The sequence below is a fragment of the Lonchura striata genome, chromosome 2 (genome assembly GCF_050655825.1).
Source record: "Lonchura striata isolate lonStrDom1 chromosome 2, ASM5065582v1, whole genome shotgun sequence".
NCBI classification, from domain to species: Eukaryota; Metazoa; Chordata; class Aves; order Passeriformes; family Estrildidae; genus Lonchura; species Lonchura striata.
Genome location: NC_140704.1, coordinates 100016278 through 100041537, shown reverse-complemented (window position 1 = coordinate 100041537; position 25260 = coordinate 100016278). Strand labels below are relative to the sequence as shown.

The 25260-nt window shown below is 43.1% G+C and overlaps 1 protein-coding gene across 2 annotated transcripts in view; it reads right to left on the bottom strand.

Moving 5' to 3' along the window:
• NETO1 (neuropilin and tolloid like 1) overlaps positions 1 to 11530 on the bottom strand; it is a 62723-nt gene extending 51193 nt beyond the window's left edge. For both annotated transcript variants that reach the window (XM_021530866.4, XM_021530867.4), the window contains exons 1-3: positions 9640 to 11530; positions 5980 to 6033; positions 4314 to 4451 (exon numbers count right to left, since the gene is read on the bottom strand). In XM_021530866.4, coding sequence (XP_021386541.1) covers positions 4314 to 4451; positions 5980 to 6033; positions 9640 to 9667 — 220 coding nt within the window. In that variant the 5' untranslated portion in view covers positions 9668 to 11530. The remainder of the gene's footprint in view (positions 1 to 4313; positions 4452 to 5979; positions 6034 to 9639) is intronic.
• Positions 11531 to 25260: the final 13730 nt, after the last annotated feature.

The window sequence follows — 25260 nt, the reverse complement described above, 5'->3', positions numbered from 1 at the left end:
ACCGTCTCATAAAATTGCTTAATTTCAAATGCCATAACTTCCATATTTAACTTCCAATTGTCTTTCTTCAAAAAATATTTAGAACCATTGTCAGGCCTACTTAATGCTTGCATATCTTGTCATATTTTTCATCTAAGTATCTTATGCAAGTGCTGTCTCAAGATTTTATATCCAATGAGAAAAAAAAGTCATTGGGTTCCAGCTTGCAGTAGAACAGTTTCAGCAAAACTACAGAATTAAGGTTTTAATTCTAATCAGCCTCTAAGTCTATGTAGTGACAGCTGAAGTTAAGTGAAAAAAATCTGTTTCCATTTGCCACACTGCATGGAAATGAGAAACAACTCAACACCTACTGCAATCTCTATGATCTGTTACCCTACTAATATTTTCAATAATCCTCATTCTTTCTGGTTATTCTGCTATTATTGATAAGGAAACCACATTTATCTTCATTTGAAAATAGTGTTCTTTCATTGTTTTGGTAACATATTTTTTTTAACACAAAAATCACTGTGAAATACAAAAGAACTTTGAGCAGAGGCTTTTAATTTGGAGATAACATGACAATTTTCTAATGTCTGTGAAATATGAGGAGTTTAATGGTCTTTTGTGAGATCATGAGAACATCAAGAGTGGTAACTCAATATGTTCACAAACTTGTAAAGTGGAAGATATATTTTATATCTCCATAAAGCAACTCTAGTCCATAACTATATTTATAAATAAGCACTTAATTATTAAAAGCAGAAGAGTGGTTAAAATTTTACAGGTATTTTACTTACAAGATAAACTGATTCTCAATTTATAGTGTGTATAGTATGACTATCCCACTCCCCAAATATTTTAATGCAAATAAAATCCTTTGCTCCTACAAAATCTCCTGTGCAAATTTCCTTTTGCAGCACACATGCCAAATGTTCTGCAGTCTGGCAAAGGCTATTGCTGTCACTGCTGTGATTGTTCTGGGCAGCTGTGAATTTTGTCAGGTTAGAATCATGAATATGCAAAATAAGGGTGAAATTTGGCCAATTTTTCTCAGCTCATTATCTATGTTTTCTATATGCCAACTAAGATTGAAAGAAAAAAAAAAAAGGAAAAAAAGGAAAAACAAAAAAAAAAAGAAAAAATTCTCATTGCATTTTGAAAGGCAGATGGGATTCATCAGAAATTCCTTGGGGAGTTGTATCCCCCTCTTCCAAGCCTTACATGTGACACTCTACTGTAGCATAACAATTTTTGTAACGAGGCCGTGATTTCTAGGTGACTTAGAGGATTTCTTTTAGAAAGGCATTCGACCTGTACTTTAAAATTCCTAGTTGTCCCAAGAGTTCATTATCATTATTAATAAATCAAAATTAAAAAAAAAAAAGAGAGAGAGAGAAAAAGCAGAATAATATAAGAAACTTCAAACTGTTTGATTTGGTTATGCTTTTATGTCTTTGACTGCTAAGATAGAAGGCTCTGCAGTCAGGAATCTCCTTTTCTTTCAGAAATTCAGATTCTATGATCATGGCAACCTTTGCCAGTTCCTTTACTTCACCAAAATAATTTTGACATGATAAAAAGATTGCATACACAAAAGTTGAGCTACAATGGGAAGGAAAAACAATTGAGATGAAACTCAACTGCTTACAACATACTACAAGCTGGAGTCTTCAGTAAAGACTACTCAAGTCATAGGAATTTTGTTTGAATTTGCCCTAAGACTATGTTTCATAGCAAATAAATGAAGGAATGAATGCAAGCAGCTAGGAAAGAACCTAGTGATTCATATATGCATTTATACTCACATCATACAACTTTCAGTATGTTATATACAGTCCTGATTGGCTGAATTCCCTGAGACATACAATGGGGAGATAGTGATTGGGGGATTATATTATAGACCACATCAACACTCCATCTAGTTTGGTGCTTGGCATTCAACAAGATTCAGAAGCTGTTCAAGCATATGGAAATTTCAATACTAAATATAGAAATAAAATGCATAAAGAGAAATTTCTGTCTTACTCTAAAATATTTATTTCCTCCATTAGTCATGATTATCCACAATTTCTGTAGATTGCTATCTAATATCAAAGACATTGCTGTCAGAATTTTTTTTTTAAATCCTTTACTATCATTGCCTTATGACAATGAGTTTCATGGAATATAAAAGATGTGGGGAAAAATTATACTTGGTAGACTTCTTTATCATTTTCTGTCATTTTATATGCTGCAAAAAGAATAAATATGGACAAATAATTAATTCTAATTACACAAAGATTTTGTTGACCTTAGGTAGTTCTTTTGCATTTTTTTAAAAATCTGCCACATTTTGAAATATTATTGCTCAGATATCTTCCTATATCTTTGCTTATTTTTGTGACATTTTCCAGACAGACATGACTATTTCTGATTTTTTTTAGAAGACAGAAATAGACATGGGGAGATCAGAGCTGAAATGTTGTGCAATGCCTATGGTTCATTGTGGGTTTTAAAATGACCAGCTGTAAACCAAACTGTTATTAGTCTGGGTGGGAAGAAGAAAATATCCATGCCATGAAAAACTTGTGTTCTACTGCATTTTATAAGATTGAATTTTCCAAAATAAATTATGACATGATATCTGTTGAGTTTACTCTTTTCTTTATACATTGCTCTAAACTTGTCAATGTGGAATTTCATCTTTGTCATAGAAGTGGGTTGATTAAATCTTTCCTTTGTAAATTGTCCTTTGGCATTTCAATTTTTAGATATTTTAAATCACATTATTTCAACAGTGTATTTTGCAGTCTTTCAGCATATTAGCTATATTTTTGTAAGTACTTAATTACTCCAATAAAGACAAAAGTCTTTACCATATTGGGCTTTCAAGTACCTTCCTACTGTGAGGAAGAACATCTCATGACCTGAGATGTGGGACTAAATTTTACCAAAAAATGGTGAGTTATTTTCTACACCTTTTCACTTTAATGATAAAATATCTTGTGTTTCAGATCTTTGAAGATAAAGCAGGCTTGCTTCTTCCCAGTCTCACATAGTGTTAGATAATTTGATCAATATATGCAAAAAAAACCTGGATCTAGCAACATAAGTGTAACTGGAAAAAAATCATGCAAAGTTGTATATTTTGAACCTATACATTTATCTTCTTGAAAAAAAATTATTATTTTAAACCAACTATTAAACTATGCTGGAATTAAAATATTTACCATATTTCTGCTTAAATTTCAGACATATACAGACTAGCATAAATTTTATTTTAAGAGTTTGTTTGGCTACTTATTTATAATCACCTCTTCCGACTGCATTCAAGTTATCTAGGACCAAAGTGGAATTCAGTCATTTTGCCATGACTTTTGACTTTCTAAAAGTACATAGTGTGTGTGGGCCTAGAACAGTTCATTCAATTTAAATCAGCTATATATTTTGGAAATATATCTTGGTACTACCTGCATCTTTCATAAAATAATTATTTCTGTGATTCCTTCTTCCAGCATTAAATAATTAATAATTCCCTAAATGAAGCATGGATAGAAGACCATCACTGTTTTATTCTACATGTATTCACAACTCATGAAAGAAGTTTTTTTATTCCATGGATTTACTATACAGTACCTGATTCATTTTTTCTGAGCTCTGAGAGGATCTAAACTCTATTACTTTCCAGAGATCCATTATTACAACAATCTCTCCAACATCCATTGTACTAAGACTAATGAAAAGAAACCACATTGTTTGTAATACACCTTTAGCCTTTCCTACATCACTTCCATGCCTGCAATTATATATACACTTTAAAATGTAAGTTTTAGAGATGCTTTGTGCTAATATTTATTCTCTTCTAGTTCTATTTTTGTGGGTTGCATTTATTTCATTTTCATTTCTTATGAACAACAGGATGGAAAATCATTTTAACATTCACTATATGGATATTTTCTGTATGACTTCTTTTCCTGTACTTTGCCTAGCTAAGCTTGTCATCCCTGGTTCAGTTACAGTAAGTTTAAAATGTCTGCATGAAAGTCAAAACCATTGTTTCCTATGTTCACTTTTACTACTAATTTTAAAATATCCTTTCTTCTGTCACATTACATTTTAGGCTCTGTTCATTTTCTAAATATCCTGAAATAAATTGTACTGTTTATTGTTGAGTCTCACACACCACCTTAACTAATTTATGAGTTATATCAAAAAAGAAATCCAGAGGTTCTCTAAATATTTTGCCTTGAAAAGATTAATTACCGTGACTACATACTCTTCACATATAAGAAAACTTATTATTTTTAAAACAGTTGATGATAAAATATAAAGATTCTTCTTTTGGTCACCTTCTATAATGTAGACACACTCTCTGTCCGGAGGATACTTGTTGGGGTAATTTGGAGAAGTGAAGATGCCTCCTTCTGCATATTTTGTCCAAGTTCCACACTGCACTGGTCTCTGTCCTTCGGACACAGTTTGCTTTTCTGTGAAATGATGATATTAAACATTATATAATTAGTCCAAAAATCATTTTGTCCATGTGACACTTAACAACTCTCTAACAGGATAAATACAACAGCCCCTTTTCTGTCAGGAGCCTCAAACATTTACTTGTTCAGACTGAGTATGATAATTGATCTAGGGGAAAAGAAGGCTGTTTTAGGGGTACAAACATGTAATTCTTACTCAAAATATGTTTTTCAAAGCAGAGGAAAGGGGGAAAATAAATTTGCATTGCTTTTAAAGGAAAGCACATTCCTTCTAAGGAATGTGAGCTTTTTGAAATGTATGAGTGGGAAATTCATGCCTTCCAATTCTCAAGCATGTGCTCTATCAGCAAGCTTTGTGCCATAATACAGGAATATATCAGTCACAAAACCAAGGAAATAACACAGAGAATTATGATCATATAAAGAAGCTGTTTTAAATCTTTGTCATATTTCGTCTATATTCACTGGACAGAGGTAGACAGGAGAATTCCTGGAATCTAGTTCGTAGATTATTTTTATCTCACTGTTTGCTGCAAAATTAATAAATAGCTCTGAGGCCAGGAATCACAGCCCAGAACTTTCCTTCTCCTAAGTGAATCCTCAGAGAGAAGAGTCAGACCTTCTTGTCTGCTTTCTTCCTAGCCCTGAGTCTCTTGCATTTCTTTCTGCTCTCTGGCAGAGAGACTGGAGTTAAAGGTTTGGGCCAGCTCAAGCTGAACAATACCAGGAATCCCTTCCTAAGCATCTTGCTTTTGACAAGTAGGCTAAAATGAGGTGGATTATTCAGAAGGAAATATATCTAGGCTGCTATTAAAAGGAAGGATAGTAGGTTCTAGACTGGTGTTTCTCTGAATGAGGTATTTAATAATCAAAGAGTTGTCCCATATAACTTAAGCCCCTGGTGCGTAAGGTGTTTGAAGCTCCCTCTTAGTGTCTATGGATGAAAACAAGCAGTTTCCAAGGATGATATTAACCATCTGAGATCTGACTTATACTCTGCAAGCGTTTCTTTTTCACCCTGGTCAGTATCCAGGCAGAATATGACATGGAGCCAAATTTCCTACAATGAATTCCAGCCTGCAGGGACTGTGCGTTCAGACACAGGTTCAGACACGCACTGTGCTTAGCAGCATTCCTTGCTAGGCTCTCCTCACACTAAGCATCCAAGGCTTTCAAGACCCTCTTTCTCTACTCCCCCTGCACAAATGTACCCATGATACCAAATTTCAGGTTTTTAATTATACTTCAACAAGAAAAGAGGTTTTAATTGTAGGTAGCTGAGTGCCCAAACTGGACTTCCCAATTTGAAAGTGGGAGTATTGTATGATCTTTAGTTAGAGTCAGACTGAGCCTGATGAGCATCCCTTTTTTGTGTGTATACAGGCATATGTATGCTCCAAACAAATGGGCAGACACTGGAAGTAAATGAACTACTAAAAATTTCAAAAACTAAACTAAAAACTCAGGTCCATATTTTGGTCTTTAATAAATTTTCTGACAAAAATGTTTGAAGTTTACATACCTGTTCCTTTTTTGGTTGCCCCAGACAAATGTAGGATGATTAGACTTGCTACAACTGAAAGAGAAATATGCATTAAATATCACAGAGTGATAGTTTCTGCAATCAAATTACTTGTATTCATATATCTCAGAAGAATACAAATGAAATAGCATTGCTGTAAAGAAAAAGTTTCATTTTTACTTGCATCTTTTAATTGCACATATTGTATAAGCAAGTTTCTTCATGGCCTGTTCTTGTAAGTACTTATCTTTGCAAATGTATGCAAATAAAGAGGAAATCTTCTGGGTTTAAAACAAAATCCACAGGCACTGATGTTCTCAACCTTGGGTTTTATTTTTATTTTTATTTTTATTTAATATTAGAGAAACACATTTTTACCAATATCTATTTATATAATAAACGTTCATGTCAGTAATAGAAAAGTGGCTGCTTTTAACAGAGGGAGACTAAATTTCAGTGCCACTGTATGTACTAATGTCTCTCACTGTGGCATAATAAAATTTGAAAATGAGTACTGGGAGTAGGAAAGAAGTGAGAGGTTGGATTCTTTACATCCATCAAAGCACTTGCAAATCTCTAGTGAAGTAAATTATTGTGTGTGCTTAACAATCTCATTAATCTAGTTTGACTTGTTGAGAGGGTGTTGCATTTTTGCTGCAGTGAATCTGCAGCCCACTTTGCAAACAGGTGTCTGCTGTCTCCAACTGTGATAGGACAACTATGCCTCTTGGAAACAAATGCAACCTTTCTGAAATGGACTTTGACCTGGAAAAAATGACTGGGTTTCTGGGAATTTCCAAATATAACAGTTTGACTAGAAAAGGCTAATAGGCAAACCTTTAGTACAGTCATAATGAGGCTATTTTGGAAGATCAAAGTGACTAGCAAGCTACCTGATGAAGAAATCACAAACTAATTTTCTTGTCATCATTCATACCGTCTTTGGCTATCAAGGAAAGTGGAATTGCAAGTGCAGAAGAGAACAAATCCATCAGTTCTTGGAGTGCTTAGGGCTTTGCCCCAGCTAGTTTGGCATTAGGCCCAAACACATTGCCCAGGCTGCACTGACCTTAAGGTGGAAATGAAGTTGCCTGCTTATTCAGAGCATTTTGGATCAGTCAGCTATCATTTTGTTGATGACTGTGATGAGGAACTGATCAATTAATAAAAGTAATTGAATGGCATACTTATTATTTTCCCTAAGAGACACCAAAAGCCACCATGAGCCCACGGTGAGTAACTATGATCCTTTCCAAGATGGTGCTTTCAACATTTTCAACTTTTTAATCGCAATTTATGTGTAATTTTAACCCCAAAGGAAGCCAGTCTCCATATTTCCAGTATTCTGATGGCATTGAGATCCCTATTTCCATGTCTTTGACCTTTCCCATGTGACAGAGCATTTGAGGCGTGGATGATGGCTGCCCTATTAAGCAGGGTAAGATTGAAATTCTGGGAAGATGAAGGCTTGGCTGCATATTCACTATTTCTTGGTCAGGCTCACAGCCCCTAGAGACAGATGTTGGCAGCATTGATAGTTAAAACTCTTGTGTGCCATGGGCATTCAGTGAGAACACTACACCTTTTACTCAGATCTGAATGCTACCTAGCCATTCATGCCCTTACTCTCCTCAGGGATGAATTCTGGAAATTCATGCTAGCTGGGACTCTGCCTGTCAACTCTGTCAAAATCCAAAGGCAAAGCAGGAGTCACCCCTTTACTGAGTTGCTCATTTACTTTAGCTCTGTTTCATGCAGTGATCATAATGCATCTATGCTTGTAATCTTCACCAGCCTACACCTAATTTCTCAATAGTGTAAAGTGGATTGGTATTCAAATATGGAATCAGCTGCTGGTGTTACTTCTGCCAAGAAATTTGTGGAAGCTAGAATAGGATAACTGAACAAACTCCATGTGAGAAGTGTTTCTTTTAGGCAATTAATAACAATGCATACCTGATTCTTACACATTCATTTCAAGCATCTTTATCTATTAGGTCTCCTCTCATTTTCTATACAGAAAAAAGTGAAGTTCAGAGAAGTAAAGAGAGTTGGTCCAAGTCACAGATCTATTATACCAAGATGACAAAAGCCCCACAGGTCTTTCCAGTTCCAGCTGTAACTGCTAGAAAAGAAGTTTCCAAACTACAGAGCTGTTTTCCTAAAGCACAGAGCTTTACTTAAATGTCATATCAGTATTTGCTACTAATAAGCTGTCAAAATAATCTTGGTAGTAAAGTCTAATAGACAAGCAGATACTAAGAAATTAAGTCTTTGGGGGTTTTGGTTTTATTCTAGATGTATAATATCTAACATTTGGATAGATAAAGTGAAACACTTCTTCCATGCTATAAAAAAAAAATAAAAATAAAAAGGCTCTTGTTTTAGTGTTATTAACAGCAGCACCAAAACATGCAAGTTGTCAGAAAGTAATTAAAATTGTGGTCCTCTTGGGAAAAGCCAACACAAACACATATTATTTAAGTAGACAAGGCAGACCATTTTATTCTATGATCCCTCTGCACAAACTCACGCATGATACCCAATTTCAGGTTTGAATTTCTCACGCCTTTTTCTTTCTCAAGCCACGGAAAAATAACAGTGCTTTTCGGCAGGGGGGGAGGGGAGGGGGAGGGAACAAGACCCCAAAGACACCAACCATGGAATCTTCACTCATTGAAAACTGTCACTTGGGAAGTGTTGGCAGCATAGCAACAATATTGACATTATCTCGGTTTGGGTATTATTTTAAAGAAGTTTCCATAAAATTTCTTGTTGCATTCTCACTGTCTTCCTCCTCCCCCTTTCCCTCCTAATCACGGGTGTAATTATAATCGTGCTTTCTAGTGCCGCTCTGATTACGCATCTTTCCATCTTTTTTGGATCTGTGCATTTTTTTCATTACAAGATGTACATTAAGTGATTTATCTCTTGGCCAGGATTTTAGGAGGCTGTGATTTGGCATAGATGTGGCTTAGCCTGGCGAAGAGTTGTTGGACAGGCAATACCTGGTCATAGCGCTATTGTACAGGTGTGGGCGCGCAGAGAAGCGCTGGGAGGAGCTGGGGCCAGTCAAGCCCCTTCAGAACAGCGGACCCTCTGCAAAAGAGAGGCGGGAGAGGGAGTCCCACCTCGCACTTGAGGCCCCTAAGGTCTTGGAAGAGTAGGTGATACATTTCGGTGCCTCCTTGCTAATCCTGGTGGATTTCAGCCGAAAGCGCCGCCCCCGCCCCGCAGCTCTCCGGGATGCGTGCCCGGTGCGGCCGCCCCCGCCGCGGCTCCCGGCCCCCTCGCCCTGCCGGCCGATCCGAGCCGCGGCCGGGGCCCCGCGGCGCCGCGGCCGGCGGGGGCAGCTCCCTCCGCTCTCTCCCGGCGCGGCAAAAGCCACCAGACGCGTGGCGCCCAGGTGCCAGCCTCCAGCCCCCGGCAGCGTGCCCCGCCGCCCGCCCCACGGCGCTGGCAGACACCGGCTCCCCTCCGGTGCACCGCAGCGTGCTGGGGAGAGGATGCGGTGTGTGCGTGGGGGGAGTTCGCCCCCTCGCTGAGGGAGTCTGGGCGTCCCGTTACGCCCGGTGCGGAGGCAGCGGAGGGCAGGAGCCCGTGCGCGGCGGCGGAGCTCGGTCGGGGGTAGGGGGTGGGAAGGGGGAGATTGATACTCACTGTGAAAGAAGCTGCGCCCATGGGTCATGTCTGTTCCTTACACAAGGGGCTTCGGTCTCCACTAATTCCATTTAGATACGGGAGGACTTCCAGTGGCGGGGAGAGGATGGAAGTAGGAAAAGAAGAAGAAGAAAAAAAAAGAAAAAAAAAAAGAAAAAAAAGCCCGAAGCCCCCACACACACAGCAGAGCTGAGCAGCCTTTTCTCTCCCTCGCTCTCCCTCACCGCCTTCAAATGATCACCGCCGGCTCAATCCCATCACACCCGAGCGATCACCAGCACCGCCACGAGCGGTGCATCGCGGCGGCGGCGGGCAAGGCGGCGGCGGCGGCGGCGGCCCGCGCATCCAGGTGCCGGCGGGCGGCGGCGGCGGAGCGAGCCGAGCCCCTAGTCACCAGTTTCATACAGAACCAAAAGCAGATCGAAGCATTTCCTGCAGGACTCCGAGCCCAGCGACTTCCAGCCCTTCGGCTTCTTTTGATGCATTGAAGAAGGGATTAATGGGTCCGTCATCAGCTCCCTGTGCTTGCTCCTCTGAAGGGGTGGGGGCGGGCGGGAGGGAACCCAAAGAGGAGGGGTGGGGTAGAGAAAGATTTACCAAATAGGGGATTTAGTCATATTTGTGTGCAATGAGAACCTTATTAGAGAAGAAATACTTTAAAATAGAATAAATCCATTTCTGCAAAATCCTCTCCCTGCGCATAACATAGTATCAAGTGGTAGCAGCGGCAAGAGGCTGAAAACACATTGCACGGTCTGAAATCCCCTTGAGAATGGATGGAGCGAGAAAGAGATGGATGAGGATAGATGTCCCTTCACTTCTCCAGTCCAGGGCGAGAAGCAGAAGAAAACCGTGGAGACTCTTCCATTCATTCAGTGGAGGGGAAGGGGAAGGGGAATTGGACGGGGAAGGACGGGAGGGCGGCGGTGGTGGGGATGGAATAATTTCAAAACTGGGAAAGGAAGGGAAAGAGGAGAGGGGTCGCTTCCCCTCTCCTAAACAGATCATGGATCAGACAAAATGTTCATGAGTTCCTCCTTGACCTGCACCTGCCAAAGGGAAATGAAAAAGATTTCCCCCCTTGAGAGGCGACTTCTTCCTCTACACACCCACACCCACGCACGCACAAAGACACGCACACACACGCACAAAAGGGAGCAATAAAAGTTTATCTGCTAATCCTCCGGCCAAAGATACAATGATTACCTCTTCCAATCAGCCCAGAGACGACTGCAAAATCTCTCCCTTTCTCTCCCGCCCTCTCCTCGCGTCTAGGACTATCTTCCTCCCCAGCTACAACCCACCCCAAACACCCGTCCCTTTGACGAGATTGCGGAGGGCTAGTGGTCAGAGCGGGAAGGGAGAGGGGGAAGAATACAGTAGAGAAAATCTATTATTTATAAGAATCTTGAGGAAGCCTGGAATGATCTCAATGGAAAACAAGAGGAGAGGAGGAATGGATGAAGAGAAAGGGCTGTGTCCCCTCTTGGCCTCGGGAGCCGGCCCTGCAGAGCCGCGGCAGCTGGCACCTCTGACTCCCGCAGCGCCGCGGCCCCGGTACTCCCGGCCCGGGAGAGGGGAGGGCGGCAAGAAAGGACAGGGAGCGAAGCGCACGGCTGGGGCGGCGGGGAGGGACGAGAGAAGGGAAGATTTGTGTCACAGAAGTGCAGGGGGAACAGGATGGGATCCCCCGGCTCCTCTGCACCGCTGTCGCGGCGTCCAGGCTGGGGAACAGCCGGCGTGGGAAAGCCGCCGACCTCCGTGGGGATGGGGGCAGAGTCAGGCGACCCGGGATACCCGCAGCCCCTGCCTCGGGCTCCCCACGCCGCAGCAGCATCTCGGAGGCGGGAGCGGCGCCGCTCCTCCTTGCCCGCACCTGATGCTCACGCCGTTTGCAACAGGAAAAGTGTGTCTGGAAGCGCAGCTGGGGCAAGGGGAGGAGCTGGGTGCTGGGAAGGAGGCTGTAAGTCAATTAAAAATGAAATGCAGCCCGGCATCCTGCTTTGCGCGGGTGCAGAAAAGCGCGGGCGGGGGCGAGCGCAGGTCGGACGGCAGCGATGGCTGCGCGCCGGCGCTCCGCGGTCGGGCGCGGAGCGGCGGTGCGCGCCGGCGGAGCCGGGCTGCCCCTGGGGCCGGGAGGGTCTGTCCCGCGCCCCGGGGTCTGCCGGCGAGATGGGGGCAGTGTTAGCGTAGGCAGGAGGCCTATTGTCTTCAGGACACCTTTTAATGACCCTTGCTGCCTTTGGGACAGCACTGACTAGCCCAGCAGCTATTCTAGAATGTGAATGATGAGGAAGCCTGGATAGTTACTAATGTATTTATTTATTTATTTATTTATTTATTTATTTATTTATTTATCCCAGTAAAAAAACATGTTTTAATAAAAAGCCTTAGGGTTTTTCTTCAGCCAGTGGATGGTCTGCCCCATACTCTGAAAAGAAGATTGTATCTGCCATCAATGCTTATGATTGCAGGCAGTCAGCATATTAGAGTAAGTCTGAGGTGATCTTGGCTAGCAGGATTCACCGACTCAACCAGCCAGTCATCAGCCCAGGTAGCCTGACTGAGCACTTAAAAATCCTGCAGGGTGAGAAGGGCACAGGGTTTTGTTACAGGGCTGTGAGTAAGCTCCTTATAATAAGGAATATAAGAGATATAGGACTTTGTGAAAGCATTCACGTGTTTTGTGTAATCCATCTTGCCATTAGCAACATCAAGTTTGGAGCTGTTAATCTCAATAAACTGTCCTACTCTTCTTTCTAACCCTCTCAGCACTTTCTCTGACCTTCCTTATTCTCATCTACAATGAATTACAGAACTTTATTTGTAGAGTAATTGAAAGACACCTGATTTTTCCATAGGATAAACTCTATACAGATGTGCAGTCTATCTTCATCAGGGAACAGCAGAGTAACAGAAAAAGGGTAGTGTTGAAAACAGTCATACAAATGTTTATGGACCATCAGATGTTTCTTCTGCAGGATGATGCAGACATCCATATGGCTAAGTTTCAAGTTATAGTTACTTAAAAAAAAGGTAATAGAACAAGTAGGCACAAAACAGCTGATTTTGCTGTTCCGGGAAATGTGCTGTGTCACATCATATAACAGTGAGCTTCACATTTTTCCTTTACCGAAATAGGATGTTTTCAGTTTTAAAATTCCTAGATCTTTTATTGTCACTCATAATTTTAAGGACACCATTGCAATAGTATTGAGAAACAGAAAGTGGTACATACCAAGTGTGTTTATGCCAAAATGTAATCACTAACCATCATTATGGAGGGAGACATCCACAAAATAAATGAGGCATGACCACAATGGCCACTGAGTGTTCTCATTACCAATGAGACCTTAAGGAGCTATCTCAATATCTACATCACTGAATGCTAAAAGCTTATGCAAAAGTGTTTATAAGCAAGTACCCAGGGTTTGCAATTTAGAGACTGTTCAAAATTGCTTTCTGCCTCAATAGGTATCACTTCTGTAAAGAGTTTGAAATTTTGAACTTCATACAACTGCTGAAATATTCATCACCATATTTTTTCGGCTTTATGTCTCCTTCTGTTGAAAAATCTCTTTATGTGAGTTTTGATAAACACTCTTTCTAGTAAATTAGTAGCTCATGCTCTTAAATGGGCTAATCTTCCATTACCCTGGATGAGGGATGAGTAGGCTCCTGTTGCACGGTCGGGGTGTAGGGAGGCAGAGATCTCTGAAGCTTGCTCTTGGGGGAAGAGGTTTATTGGAGAATTCAGGGATGCTCGAGCCTCGTGCTCTCAGGCGTAGCACGTGGCCGGGCTTAGGAGGATGGGGGAGGGGAGAGAGAAACGGAGGGTTTAGGAGAGGGGAAGCCCCAGGGAGGGAGGAAGTCCAAGAGGGGAGGAGAGGGCCAAGAGAGGGAGGAAGTCCAAGAGAGGGATGAAATCCAAGAGGCCGGATGGCCGCTCGGAGCCCCCTTTTCAGGGGTTCCTAGGTGGGCTGGGACAAGGCATGGGCCAATGGGGTTACAGACTCTGTTTTAGGGGCAGGTACAGAGGTGCGGGATGAACCACAATCTCTTGCGGGGTGGGATGGAAGAGTCCATTTCACTCCATGATTCATCCAAGGGTAGAAGTGACATCCGGCTAGCTAAAATAACAATCGTATCTATCTATCCTCTGCAACAATTGCCCCTTTTCGTTAAACTTTTGAAAAGGTAAATACAGACTTAATTACTATTTTTGCACAACTTGGGGTATATAACATATTGGTACTGAAACTATACTTATTACTCTTAAAACAATCAAGCTTACTCTACAGAGTTCCTTCAGCCAAGATGCAGAGCTCAAACCTCCAGATAAACTGTTTAGCTAGATTATTAATTGAAATTGAGGTGGCATTTATTTCTTTACTGATTGAGCATTTTAACCTTTTGACTGCTTTAGTCTAATGGAAGAATTTAACTGAGGTAGTGTTATTAAAATCTTTTGAGGAAGGTTCTATAATTGACTAGGCTGAAAAAGTCTATTAGAGCTTTGTATCAGTTAGAGATATGGTATCAGAGCTTGCAGTCTTGGCCAGAGTTACCCAGGCATTTGTCTTTGGTTAACCTATAGGTGAAACTTCAATACAAAAATTTGAAATAAGAGAACAAATGTAACAAGGGTACAAAATTAACATGTATGTGAAAATAAATGTCCATAGTCTTGAATTGTTTCTGGCAGGTAGTTTTCATCTCGTCTTAGCACAGTTCAAATCTGAGCACTTGCTTCTTGGTTTGCACCTGCAAAGTCACTGCCACTGGTGAGGGCACTGCCAGATTTCGGTGTATGGCCTTACATTCTTTGCCGGGGTCCATCTGAGTCCTTCGCCTGTAGAGACACAAGCAAACCCTCTCTCCCATGTTACGAGGTTGCATGGGCTTTCTATTTGTCCTGTGACTGAGGTCTTGATCAAGACTTTTATTTTTACTTTTTTGTTGTTCAGAAAGTGTCTGTAAATGGGCATGTCAGGCTGTCCTATACAGCAATTTGAAAGATTGTATGCATATGGGGCTTTGTTGAAGCTATTTTGGGGTGTGGCCTTATATATTCCCCTTTTCTGTTTTAATAAGCTGCTTTCTAGGGCTTTAGATGTCTTTTCTATGGTACCCCCCAACAGCTGGTAACCATAGGAGAAAGGTAAGCAACTATCTCCTGCCGCTACTAGGAATTCTCTCTTGTCCAGAGATGGGACAGCCGTCCACTCTCTGGGACCATGAGGCTTGGATATATGCCTGTCCATCAGTTGGAGGCCATCAATGCTCCCCTGAGCATCCTGGGAAACTGAGGCAGCAGGGGTGGTACTGGTAGGGCTAGCACAGTTCTCCGTGGATCCTGTACTCGTCAAAACAGCTGCCAGGTGCTGTTCCTCTTTCCCTGGCTGCATGCTAAGCTGTGAGTCAGCTGCAGCTGCCAACAGCTGGGGCAGAGGGGCAGGAGTGGAGACTGTCAGCAAAGGCTCATGGGAGAAACCTGAGGATGCGGAGGGATCTCTCCAAGCTGAGGCTGCAGCTGTGGAATGTGGATGCAGCCTAGGAGAGGAAGCGGGGGCATCCAGGGGCTGTAGGGGCGGCGGTGGGGTGACGAGAACTACTTGTTGTGCGGCTGGCCAGAGTTCCGGGCGGGCACCCGGCACGGAGGGCTTTAGCGGCAAACCCGGAAGCGACTCGGTGGTCCCCGGCGTCGGCGACGGTGGTGGGGCTCCTTCTGGCGGCTCCGGGGGTCCTGCCGGCGCCGCCGCTGAGCTCGGGGGTTCTGGCTGATCGCAGACCGCGGCACGGGGCGCGTGGGGATCAGCAGGCTCCATTGGCGGCGCGGCAGAGGCGGCAGGAACTGGCCGGACCGGGGGCACCGTGAACCGCGCATGCGGGGAGGGCGTCACGTGGTCCGCCGGCCGAACCAACATGGCGGCCGCGTCTGCCGCCCCGCCGGAGCCGTCTGATGTTGGGCCCGCACCGCGGGGGGGTTGCCGGGAGGCGGGGGGTGGTGGGGTCGCGGCACGGGGCGCGGCGGGAGTGGCAGGCTCTATCGGCAGCGCGGCAGAGGCGACGGGGACCGGCCGGGCCGGGGGCACCGCGAACTGCGCATGCGCGGGGCGCACCACGTGGTCCGCCGGCCGAACAAAGATGGCGGCCGCGTCTGCCGCCCCGCCGGAGCCGTCTGATGTTGGGCCCGCACCGCGGGGGGGTTGCCGGGAGGCGGGGGGTGGTGGGGTCGCGGCACGGGGCGCGGCGGGAGTGGCAGGCTCTATCGGCAGCGCGGCAGAGGCGACGGGGACCGGCCGGGCCGGGGGCACCGCGAACTGCGCATGCGCGGGGCGCACCACGTGGTCCGCCGGCCGAACCAAGATGGCGGCCGCGTCTGCCGCCCCGCCGGAGCCCGCTGACGATGGGGACGTTCCGCGGGGGGGTTGCCGGGGAGTGGGGGGTGACGGGGTCGCGGCGTGGGGACCCGGGGTGTCCCCCCGTGGCCGCGGCACAGGCTGGGGTGGAGGCGCCGGGCTTCCCGGTGTGTCCTGCTGGGCGTCCGGGATTGGGGGTGTGGCCAAGCGCTCTCCCGGCGTGGGCAGCGGCGGCAAGGCGGCGGCTGCGAGAGCCGGGTCGAGCGTGTGTAGAAACGCGGCGAGGGTGCTTTGTAAGGAGCCAACGAAAGTAGCAACTGCCGCTGCTAGGGGGGTTTCGGGGGGGGCCGGGGTGGGCACGAGCCCCGCGGCCAGTGGGGGGGGCGGGGCGGCCGCGGGGGCCGGGACAGGAGCGGCGGCCGCGGGGGGTGGGGCGGGGCCGGGGCTGATCGCGGCGGAGCCGGGAGGGACGGGGGCGGCCGCGGCGGGAGGGACGGGGGCGGCCGCGGCGGGGGCCGCCGAGCCCGGCGGCAGGCGGCGCGGCGCGGCGATCGGGGGGGTGCGGGGGGTGGTCGCGGGGGCCGGAGCAGCCGCGGCGGTTGGGGGTGGGGTCGCGGTCGCGGCGGAAGCGGCAGGGGTGGAAGCGGCCGCGGGGGCCGGCGCCCGGCGGCGCGGCGCGGGGGTTGGGTGGGGGGTCGCAGGGGCCAGGGCGGGGGCGGTGGGAACCGCGTCACTCAGGGGGGCAGCCGCGGCGGTTGCGGCCGGGGCCGCGGCGGGAGGGGGAAGGGCGGGGCGGAAGGGGATCGCGGCGCGGTCGTCAGCAGCCGCGTGGGCCGGCCACATGGCCGGGACCGGCTTTCGCGGAACGAACAATTCGGCCACAGCTCTAAAAGCTGGGAGTAACCTGCAAGCAACGGCGTCTCTCCTGGAAATCTCAATAAAAAGCCTATCACCTACTGAGTCCCAGAAGTCTTTGGTAAAAGCGGCTGATCGATCCGCATGAGGGAAGTGGGGCAGGACCCATTCCAAAAGGGATTTTAACTCTTTCTTGGGCAAAGTACTATTATGACTACGTAACAGATGGTTCAATTGTTTATAGAGATCTCTATCTTGGGTAGAGTGGGATTGTCCCATATTTTAGACCTGTGTAGCTCACCTCAAATTCGCAAAAGCAGAGATCCTCTCCTCAGGACTCTGCACAGGTCCCCTCAGAGCTCCGGGCGTCTCTCCGGACGGCTTTTCCGTGCTCGGGACCTTCAGACCTCCCCCCTCGGGGCTTCCAGCGCAGGCAGTGCTAGGCAGTGCTCGGTGCGCTCTCTTAACGTGGCCACGTGCCACCAGCTCACAGCTCCTTGCTCGGGCAGTCCCAAGAGCTCCAAAAGCCCGCTACTAACGGCCTATGGTTCTCGAGGGTAAATTGCCTCGGCAAATCTTTAAAGAGATAAGGCTTCTACGTTGCTTAGCAACGACAGCCTGTGCTCAGAGCGAAGAGGAGGCTATCACAGGTAATTACCGTGCATGGAGGTGTCGAGATTCCTGGGTTCCTTTTTCTTTCACGTTGGGCGCCAGTTGTGGGAAGAGTAGGCTCCTGTTGCACGGTCGGGGTGTAGGGAGGCAGAGATCTCTGAAGCTTGCTCTTGGGGGAAGAGGTTTATTGGAGAATTCAGGGATGCTCGAGCCTCGTGCTCTCAGGCGTAGCACGTGGCCGGGCTTAGGAGGATGGGGGAGGGGAGAGAGAAACGGAGGGTTTAGGAGAGGGGAAGCCCCAGGGAGGGAGGAAGTCCAAGAGGGGAGGAGAGGGCCAAGAGAGGGAGGAAGTCCAAGAGAGGGATGAAATCCAAGAGGCCGGATGGCCGCTCGGAGCCCCCTTTTCAGGGGTTCCTAGGTGGGCTGGGACAAGGCATGGGCCAATGGGGTTACAGACTCTGTTTTAGGGGCAGGTACAGAGGTGCGGGATGAACCACAATCTCTTGCGGGGTGGGATGGAAGAGTCCATTTCACTCCATGATTCATCCAAGGGTAGAAGTGACATCCGGCTAGCTAAAATAACAATCGTATCTATCTATCCTCTGCAACACCTGGAATTCTACAGCTAAATTTTTATAAACTTAGTGTGTATTTTTATATCCCTAATTAGCCAATTGCCAGAACCTTACATTTCTACTAGGTAGTAAATTAAAAAAGAAAGAAAAGGATTGACATTTAATAAAACATGAAATGTTTTTTAAAAATGGGAAAGCCTAATGCCCATTAAAAATTATGTCAAATGGCATCTTAGTAGCATTGGTAAAAGTCCTTTTGATTTTTAAATGAGTTTAAGGTGTTTCTTTTTCTTAGAGTTACAACATTGGCTTATTTTATTATATAGAATGACAACTACACTTTTAAATTAGAAATGTACTTTTATTAGTTCTATATTGGTTGTCAGCTGAATCTTGTTATTAAAAATAAGCAAGAAAACCCAACAGAATTATCTCCCTTGATTCAGGACATACAATGCTATTCCTTGTAGTTTTAAACCATCCATTACATGGTAATCTCTTTATATAGCACATTTTGTTGGCCTCTCTCTTTCACATTCACAGATGAATTTTTCTATTGATTTTTAGAGCAATATGTTTGAACCCATAATATTTTATTCAGCAAGACATGAAGCACTTCTTGTTGTCTAACATCTTCAGGCCAACCTAAGACAGTGATCAGCCTGAGGGTGGTTGGCTTGGCAGCAAGGAGATCACTCTTTTATAGACCAGTTTAAGCACTGTGAAACATTTCCAAATTGAGATTAAAAGATGAAATAAGACAAATAAGCATGAAAATAGCTAACAGTTTTTTTCCAAAAGAGTAGTGTACAATCTCCTATTGAGATCTATGTGAAGCACTGGACAGTTTTCTTCAACAGATAGAAAAAAAGCTTTTGCCTCTGAATGTGTTACGCTGGTGTTTCAATGACAAGAAAAGAAAATAAAAATTCTGCTTTACTATCCCCTCCTTTCTGTGGTTAGCCCATATGTTTGTATGCCAAAAGCAGAAGTCCTGGGTGCCGCGCTCCCGCCCCAAATCCCTGTTCTCAGCCCCGGCTAGCTCTTGTGGGGCGAGGGCGGGCGATGGAGGCACCCTCCGCCGCTCCCAGCTGGGGTTTGGAGAGTGCCTTTGTGGGTTCCGGGCAGCGCTGGCACGCCTCGCGGTGGTAAATGAAGAGCGGATCCTGCTGGGGGCTAAGTCCGAGTTTATTGTAGCCCAACGGGGCCAAATATCCTAGAACGATGCCAGCCAACAGGAACCCAGACAGGGTTCTGACACCAGCTTATAAACTGTGAGGGAGGGGTAACCGACGACTGATGGGGATAGGGATAGGGGGTGGCTCCGGGATGGGGTGATATAACGTGGTCCAATGGGGGAAGGATATGGGGGGAGCCCCAGGTCCTCACCCAATCACCCGGTGCCCAAGGTGGAAGCTTCTGGATGGATGGGAAGGGGCACCGAGTGACAGACAAGGCACCAGGGAGGGGTAAAATGCCTCTTTCAGGGTGATGGATAGATACTGGGAAGGCGGGAAGGGAGGACAAGGCGGGAAAACTGGGGATAAACCAAGTTGTACATGGGGGTACAAAGGAATAAACTAATACATAATACAGGGATAATAAAACATACAAGTAACGCAACCTGGGCAACTGGCTGTAAGGGGTCCTGTATAGGCAGGGGGTTGGACAAGACAATCTCCATAAGTCTCTTCCCACATCAAACACTCTGTGATGCTTTGAGTCTGTAAACAGTGGGTGACAGTGGATCGTAAATTGGGGGAACAGTTTCGGAGAGAAAAAGAAACTCCTTAATATTCAGGACTGATTTGGCTTGCTTTCAGTTGTAGTGTGTAAGAAGATAAGACAATATATCTCGATTATTTTCTCCTTGAACCACAGAAGATTATTCAGTCTCTGTTAAAATGGTAAATTATTCACAGTTAAAAATTCCTCAGCATGGGGGAACCTTAGGTAAATTACCTCCATACCTTTCTCAATTAAATTCTTTCTTGTGAAAACAAAACCTACCTAGAATTTGTCCATCCTTTCCTGGCTACTTTGGATAGCCTTGTCTTATCCCAACTCTGCCATTGACAACTGTTCTAACTATACCCCATAAAACCTAAATAAATTAATTCTTCTTTGTGTAGATAAAAGACTGAAAGTATTCAAAATAGCCACGAGTTTCTCCCACATTTTCAACAAAACATTCCTCAACTGGAAGAAACGGCACAGTTAGAAAATGGAGAAGGCACTGGCTTCCTTATTTGTGGAAAGCAATCTATGCTTCTGAGGGTGGGAAGGAAGAAATACGAGAGTGGTGTTTCTCTTCTTTATGCCTTCTTTAAAAACATTTTGGATTCTGTGTCATGTGTAATCACAGATGCACTTTTTGCTACAATCTCTTTGTGAATTTATTTTTTTTTTTGCTAGAATGTAGCAAATCCAAACTACAGTCTCAGTATAACAGTTATACACAGTATGACATTTGGAAACACTGAAATGAATCATCAAGCTGATCAGCACATCTACATTCATCATCTACATTAATGGTTTAGTTCAGATAAAAAGTGTAGTGCTAAAATGAATCCCCCAATTGCCCTCACTTACCGCATTTTGGATTGCAACTTGGAGCAGATTTTGAGTGTGTGAGCTGTTTTTCTTATAGATGAAACTAAGCTGAGAGATATGTTGCTAGAGCAGTCTGTTTTCTAAGTTCTAAAGGGCATGCAGTCCCACAAGAGCAGAGTAAAACTAGTGCTAAATAAATATAGGTACAGAGCAGGCATGGAGAACTCAGTACCAACCATTTCACCTTCCAGATAGGCTTTTTTTTGCCCTAAGTTGTATATTAATACAGACTTATTCAGTATGTCTTTCAACAGTTCTAGTAGCTGAAACATGAAAAACTGAAATATATTCCATTCTTTGGTGATGAAACACTTACAGAGAGGCATGACATATATCTTCCTGTGTGGTATCAGTATAATGGAACCTTTTAGTCCCTTAAAATAACATCCTGCCTCTTATCCTTTTTCTGGTCATTCACAGACTGTCTCTTGTAAGTGCAAAAGGACCTTGAGCCTGTGCTCTTCCAACAAATGTGCTCCTGAATACGACACATTTAGAACATCTCTTCTGACACAGTTTTCTTGAAAACTGAAGAATATTTCCATTTTGCAAACCAGTCTCGGGAATAACCCTTAAATATGAGAAGAAAGCAGTTTAAACAAAGAATGAGAAAAAATCTGACACTTTTCACCTGCAGTTTTTCATAATTAGTCTTGTATTTAATAAGGGAAACTTGGATTTACATGACACCACACAATTTCAAAGGATAAAAGTCTTCTACAGTACACTTTTTATTTCTTCTTCTCTTTTTTTTTTCTTTTATCCTGTTTGATTAGTGTTGCTCTGAAATGGAATGAATTAAAAAGTAATTTTTTTGGGTGATACAGGAATTGTCAAGGTTGCCTACTGTACTCACTTTTCTTTCTTTATTTAGAACAGTGGTCTCCAATAATGGGGGGAAACTGTGGACTAATAGAGTGTATAATACAACCTGTTGGGGTGCAGAAAGAATTTTTTTATATACAATTAATAAAACAAAACAAAACCATTTAAAAAAAGTTTGTTAGTTCATCCTTATGTCATCCTTCTTAATTTCTATTTTGTATGTGGTTTATAAATACAGTGCATTAGTTCAGTAGCCTGTGTATGTGTTTTATAAATAAATACATGAATAAATACATATATTGGGTCACATGATTAAAAATCTCTTACTAATAGGGGTTAGCTACCAAAAAAAGTTTGAAGAACACTAAAGTTCTGCCATCTATCCCCTCTGAAGCAAATGAAGCAAATGGCATTTGCAAAAGTGCTAGCTCAGATTCCACATTTAAGACAGAGATAAATTTGTCACTTAAATTAAGGCTTTCAAGAACCTTTAATTCTACCATTTCAAGAACAAGGGCTATTCAGAAGGAAAGGGGTGTTTGGTTTTGTTTGATTAGTTGTTGTAGTTTTTTTCACTCAAATGCTGATGATTTGATTAATGAATTAAACACAGAGAGGTTGCTATCTTAAAGAGCTCAAGAAATTCCATACCTGTTATTGGCAAAGTTTGGAAGAAAGCCAAGGAAAGCCAAGGAGAAAGCCAAGAAAGGAAGAGTCAAAAAATTTTTCAATTTTCCAAGTCACCTAGTAAGAATTTTGTGATTATTACTCTCTAACTAAAACCCCAAAAATATAAAAAAAAGAACAAGAAAAAACTATAAATCAGTCAGTTTTCAAAGAAACAACTCTAAGAGCACATAAAACTCATGGCAATTCTTCCCACGATTGTATTCTGAATCATCTATCACAGGTTAATAATTTGAAGAAAACAGTGGAAAATAAACCATGACAATCTGCATAATTTAAAACTAAAACCTGAAATGGCAGAAGTTAAAATTAATTTTAAAATATATAACTAGTTTTTTACAAAACTACCATGATTACTATATAATAAAAAAATTATCCAAAAATTACTAGTTTATTATTAGCTGATTCATCTGCACTTATTCTGAGCCATTCCATTGCAGCTTTTACTGCACTCTTTTTCTTATAACTCTATTAAGAGTAAATAAACCCAAATATTCAATGGGGCTCCCACCTGAAAAATGTATTTAGAAACAATGTGACATATATAGGGACTGTATGAACCTGTTCTTCATTGTAAGAATGAAGAAGAGTACTTAAGAGAAAGTATAATTCAGTTATATAGAAACTTGGATGTTTTCCTGAAATAGTCTTCTTAATACTGACAAAAGAAATTACCTCCTTAATAAGACAAAGCAGTACCATTTCTCCTACACAGTAGTGTGGAATCTTAGAAGGGTTAATTGGAAAGTTCAACTAATTCTTATTTCATTAATGTTCCAGTGGAATGCTGTAATTAAATACATTTCCAGGGAATTGTTAATAGGGTTCAATTTACCATTTAAGATAAATACTCTTTTTCAAACTAGGGAGGCAGGGTGAGACATATTTATTATTTAAGTGGAATATTTATAATATTATGCCATGGAAAGAAGTGCATGAATCTTGCTGTCTTGCCAAACATTTCATCTTTGTGGGAGAGTAGCAGAGATGGTGGCAAATCATATATTTCAGAGTTAAATTAGTTATTGCAAGATACTATGAAATTACTAATTACTGTAGACCTGGTTAAAAAAAAGCATTTATGTATAATCTCTTATGGAAAAGGAATTTGAAAGCTTCATGCAATTTTCTAACTTCTAAGTCAGCATCTTTGCTATATCTAGCACATGAGTTATACACATAGTGCATGCAGCAAAGCTACAAGTTAATAAATGATGGACTGAGAACTAGACTGAGATGAAGGCAGAATGGGAAGAGTTATTTGGGAGCACTGAATTAGAAGGAGCAGCCTGGCTTCATCGGTAGTTGTAAATCAAAAAAAATTCACTGAAGATGCTGGATACACATTTGTCAGTCCTAGTGAAGTCTTATTTTAAAAGACCATTTTCTAGACTAACACATAATTCAGACTTTCATTGTATTGTCCTTTTCTTAATCTTGAGATGGGGACAAGGGGGAAGGTTGGTAGAAGATGGAAAGAGTACATATATAATGCAAGTAGTCACAGTCCTAATGGAGATACTTGGATATTAATGGATAACACTGAAGATTTAAAATGTATTAATTACAAATACTAACAGGTCTAGGAATCTGTATACATGGGCTTTTGCTTTCAGGGAACTGGCATCAAAATATTCTAAGTAAGGCAAAATGATTGCATTATGCTTTGGGGCAATATATCAGTATGCATTCAAGTTGCAAGTTCTTTTTCCAAGAAGGCAACTAAAAATAGAGTCCTTCTTTGACTGTTATTTATATGAATAAGTTGTTACACTTGAAAACTTTTCTGTTTCTAGTTTAAAATGCCTGTCCTGTTATTCAAGTCCTGTAACACTTTTTCATAATTAACAAAAATATGTTGAACCCAGCATTTTTAACACACATCTCCTGTAAAAGTTAACTATTTCTTTCCAAGGCCTGATGTAATGTAAAAATAATAATCTGTTTTTAAAGTCATAGCTAGGACAAAATTTAGTATCATTAAGTCAATAACATTAAAATTACTTTCAGTTTCCATCTTCTGAATGGCCTTTCATTCACAGTGTGCATATGCAAATTTTGACAGAGGTCTTCATCATTAAATTAATAGTATGCTCTTGCACATGACAGTTTTTTAAATTACAGTTAATCTTTCTCACTGTATTCTTCATCACTCTACTAAACTGAATAGCCTCAAGTTTAGCTATTCTATTTTAAAACTGTCAAATATTATTAGCAGAGCAGAGAAGCAGTTAAAAAAGTAATTAATTCCAGGGCTTAGAGTAAACTGCTACTTTAATTAAAAGAACACTAAATACTAATGTCCTGATTCTTTGTACTTAGAGCATGAAATAAAAAGCCTAAATCACTTACATTTAATACATTTTAAATACAAGTTGAAATACATGAAATGCACATCTACTATTCCTGCTCCTTATATGCTGACTCAAGAAAAGGAAAATATTATATGCCATATTTATTGGTTATGTTGTGCCATTTTTCTTATTGATTCTCTTCCACTCTCTGCTGAGTAGGAATATCAACAGTTACACCATAATTGCACTGTGTAGGATGCCAGACCTCAGCTGTGCAGTTGTGACTATTACCACTTGTAAACCCACAGAAGATGTGAATTCCAAAATTAAGATGTGAGGTTCTCTTTTGAAGCCATGAAGTGCTTTCTATGCTTTGCAAATTTACAATTTCCATCTTGTGCAGACTTTAAATTATACACAAGGAAGACTCTTTACATGTGAGGAAGCACTGCTCAGGGCACTAGAACAGAGGTGTCCTCCTCTGGAGATATTCAAATCCCTCCTGGATGTGATCCTGTGCAATGTGCTGCAGGTGAGCCTGCTTTAGCACTGGGGTTAGATGACCTCCAGAGGTCCCTTCCAAGCCTCATCACTGTGATTCTGTGAAACAAGACTTTTAGGCAGTTTGGTTTTTACTACAACTTTACAGTCTCACATTTTTCTTTGGCCTCTCTCCTCATGGAGCAGTTGAGGTCAGCAGATATGACTGCAGTGCGCCACTGAGCACAGCATGGCTGGTCCTGAACTAGCACTGATTCCCTCCCTGCCTGATAAAAATCTCCATCAGGATCATCACAG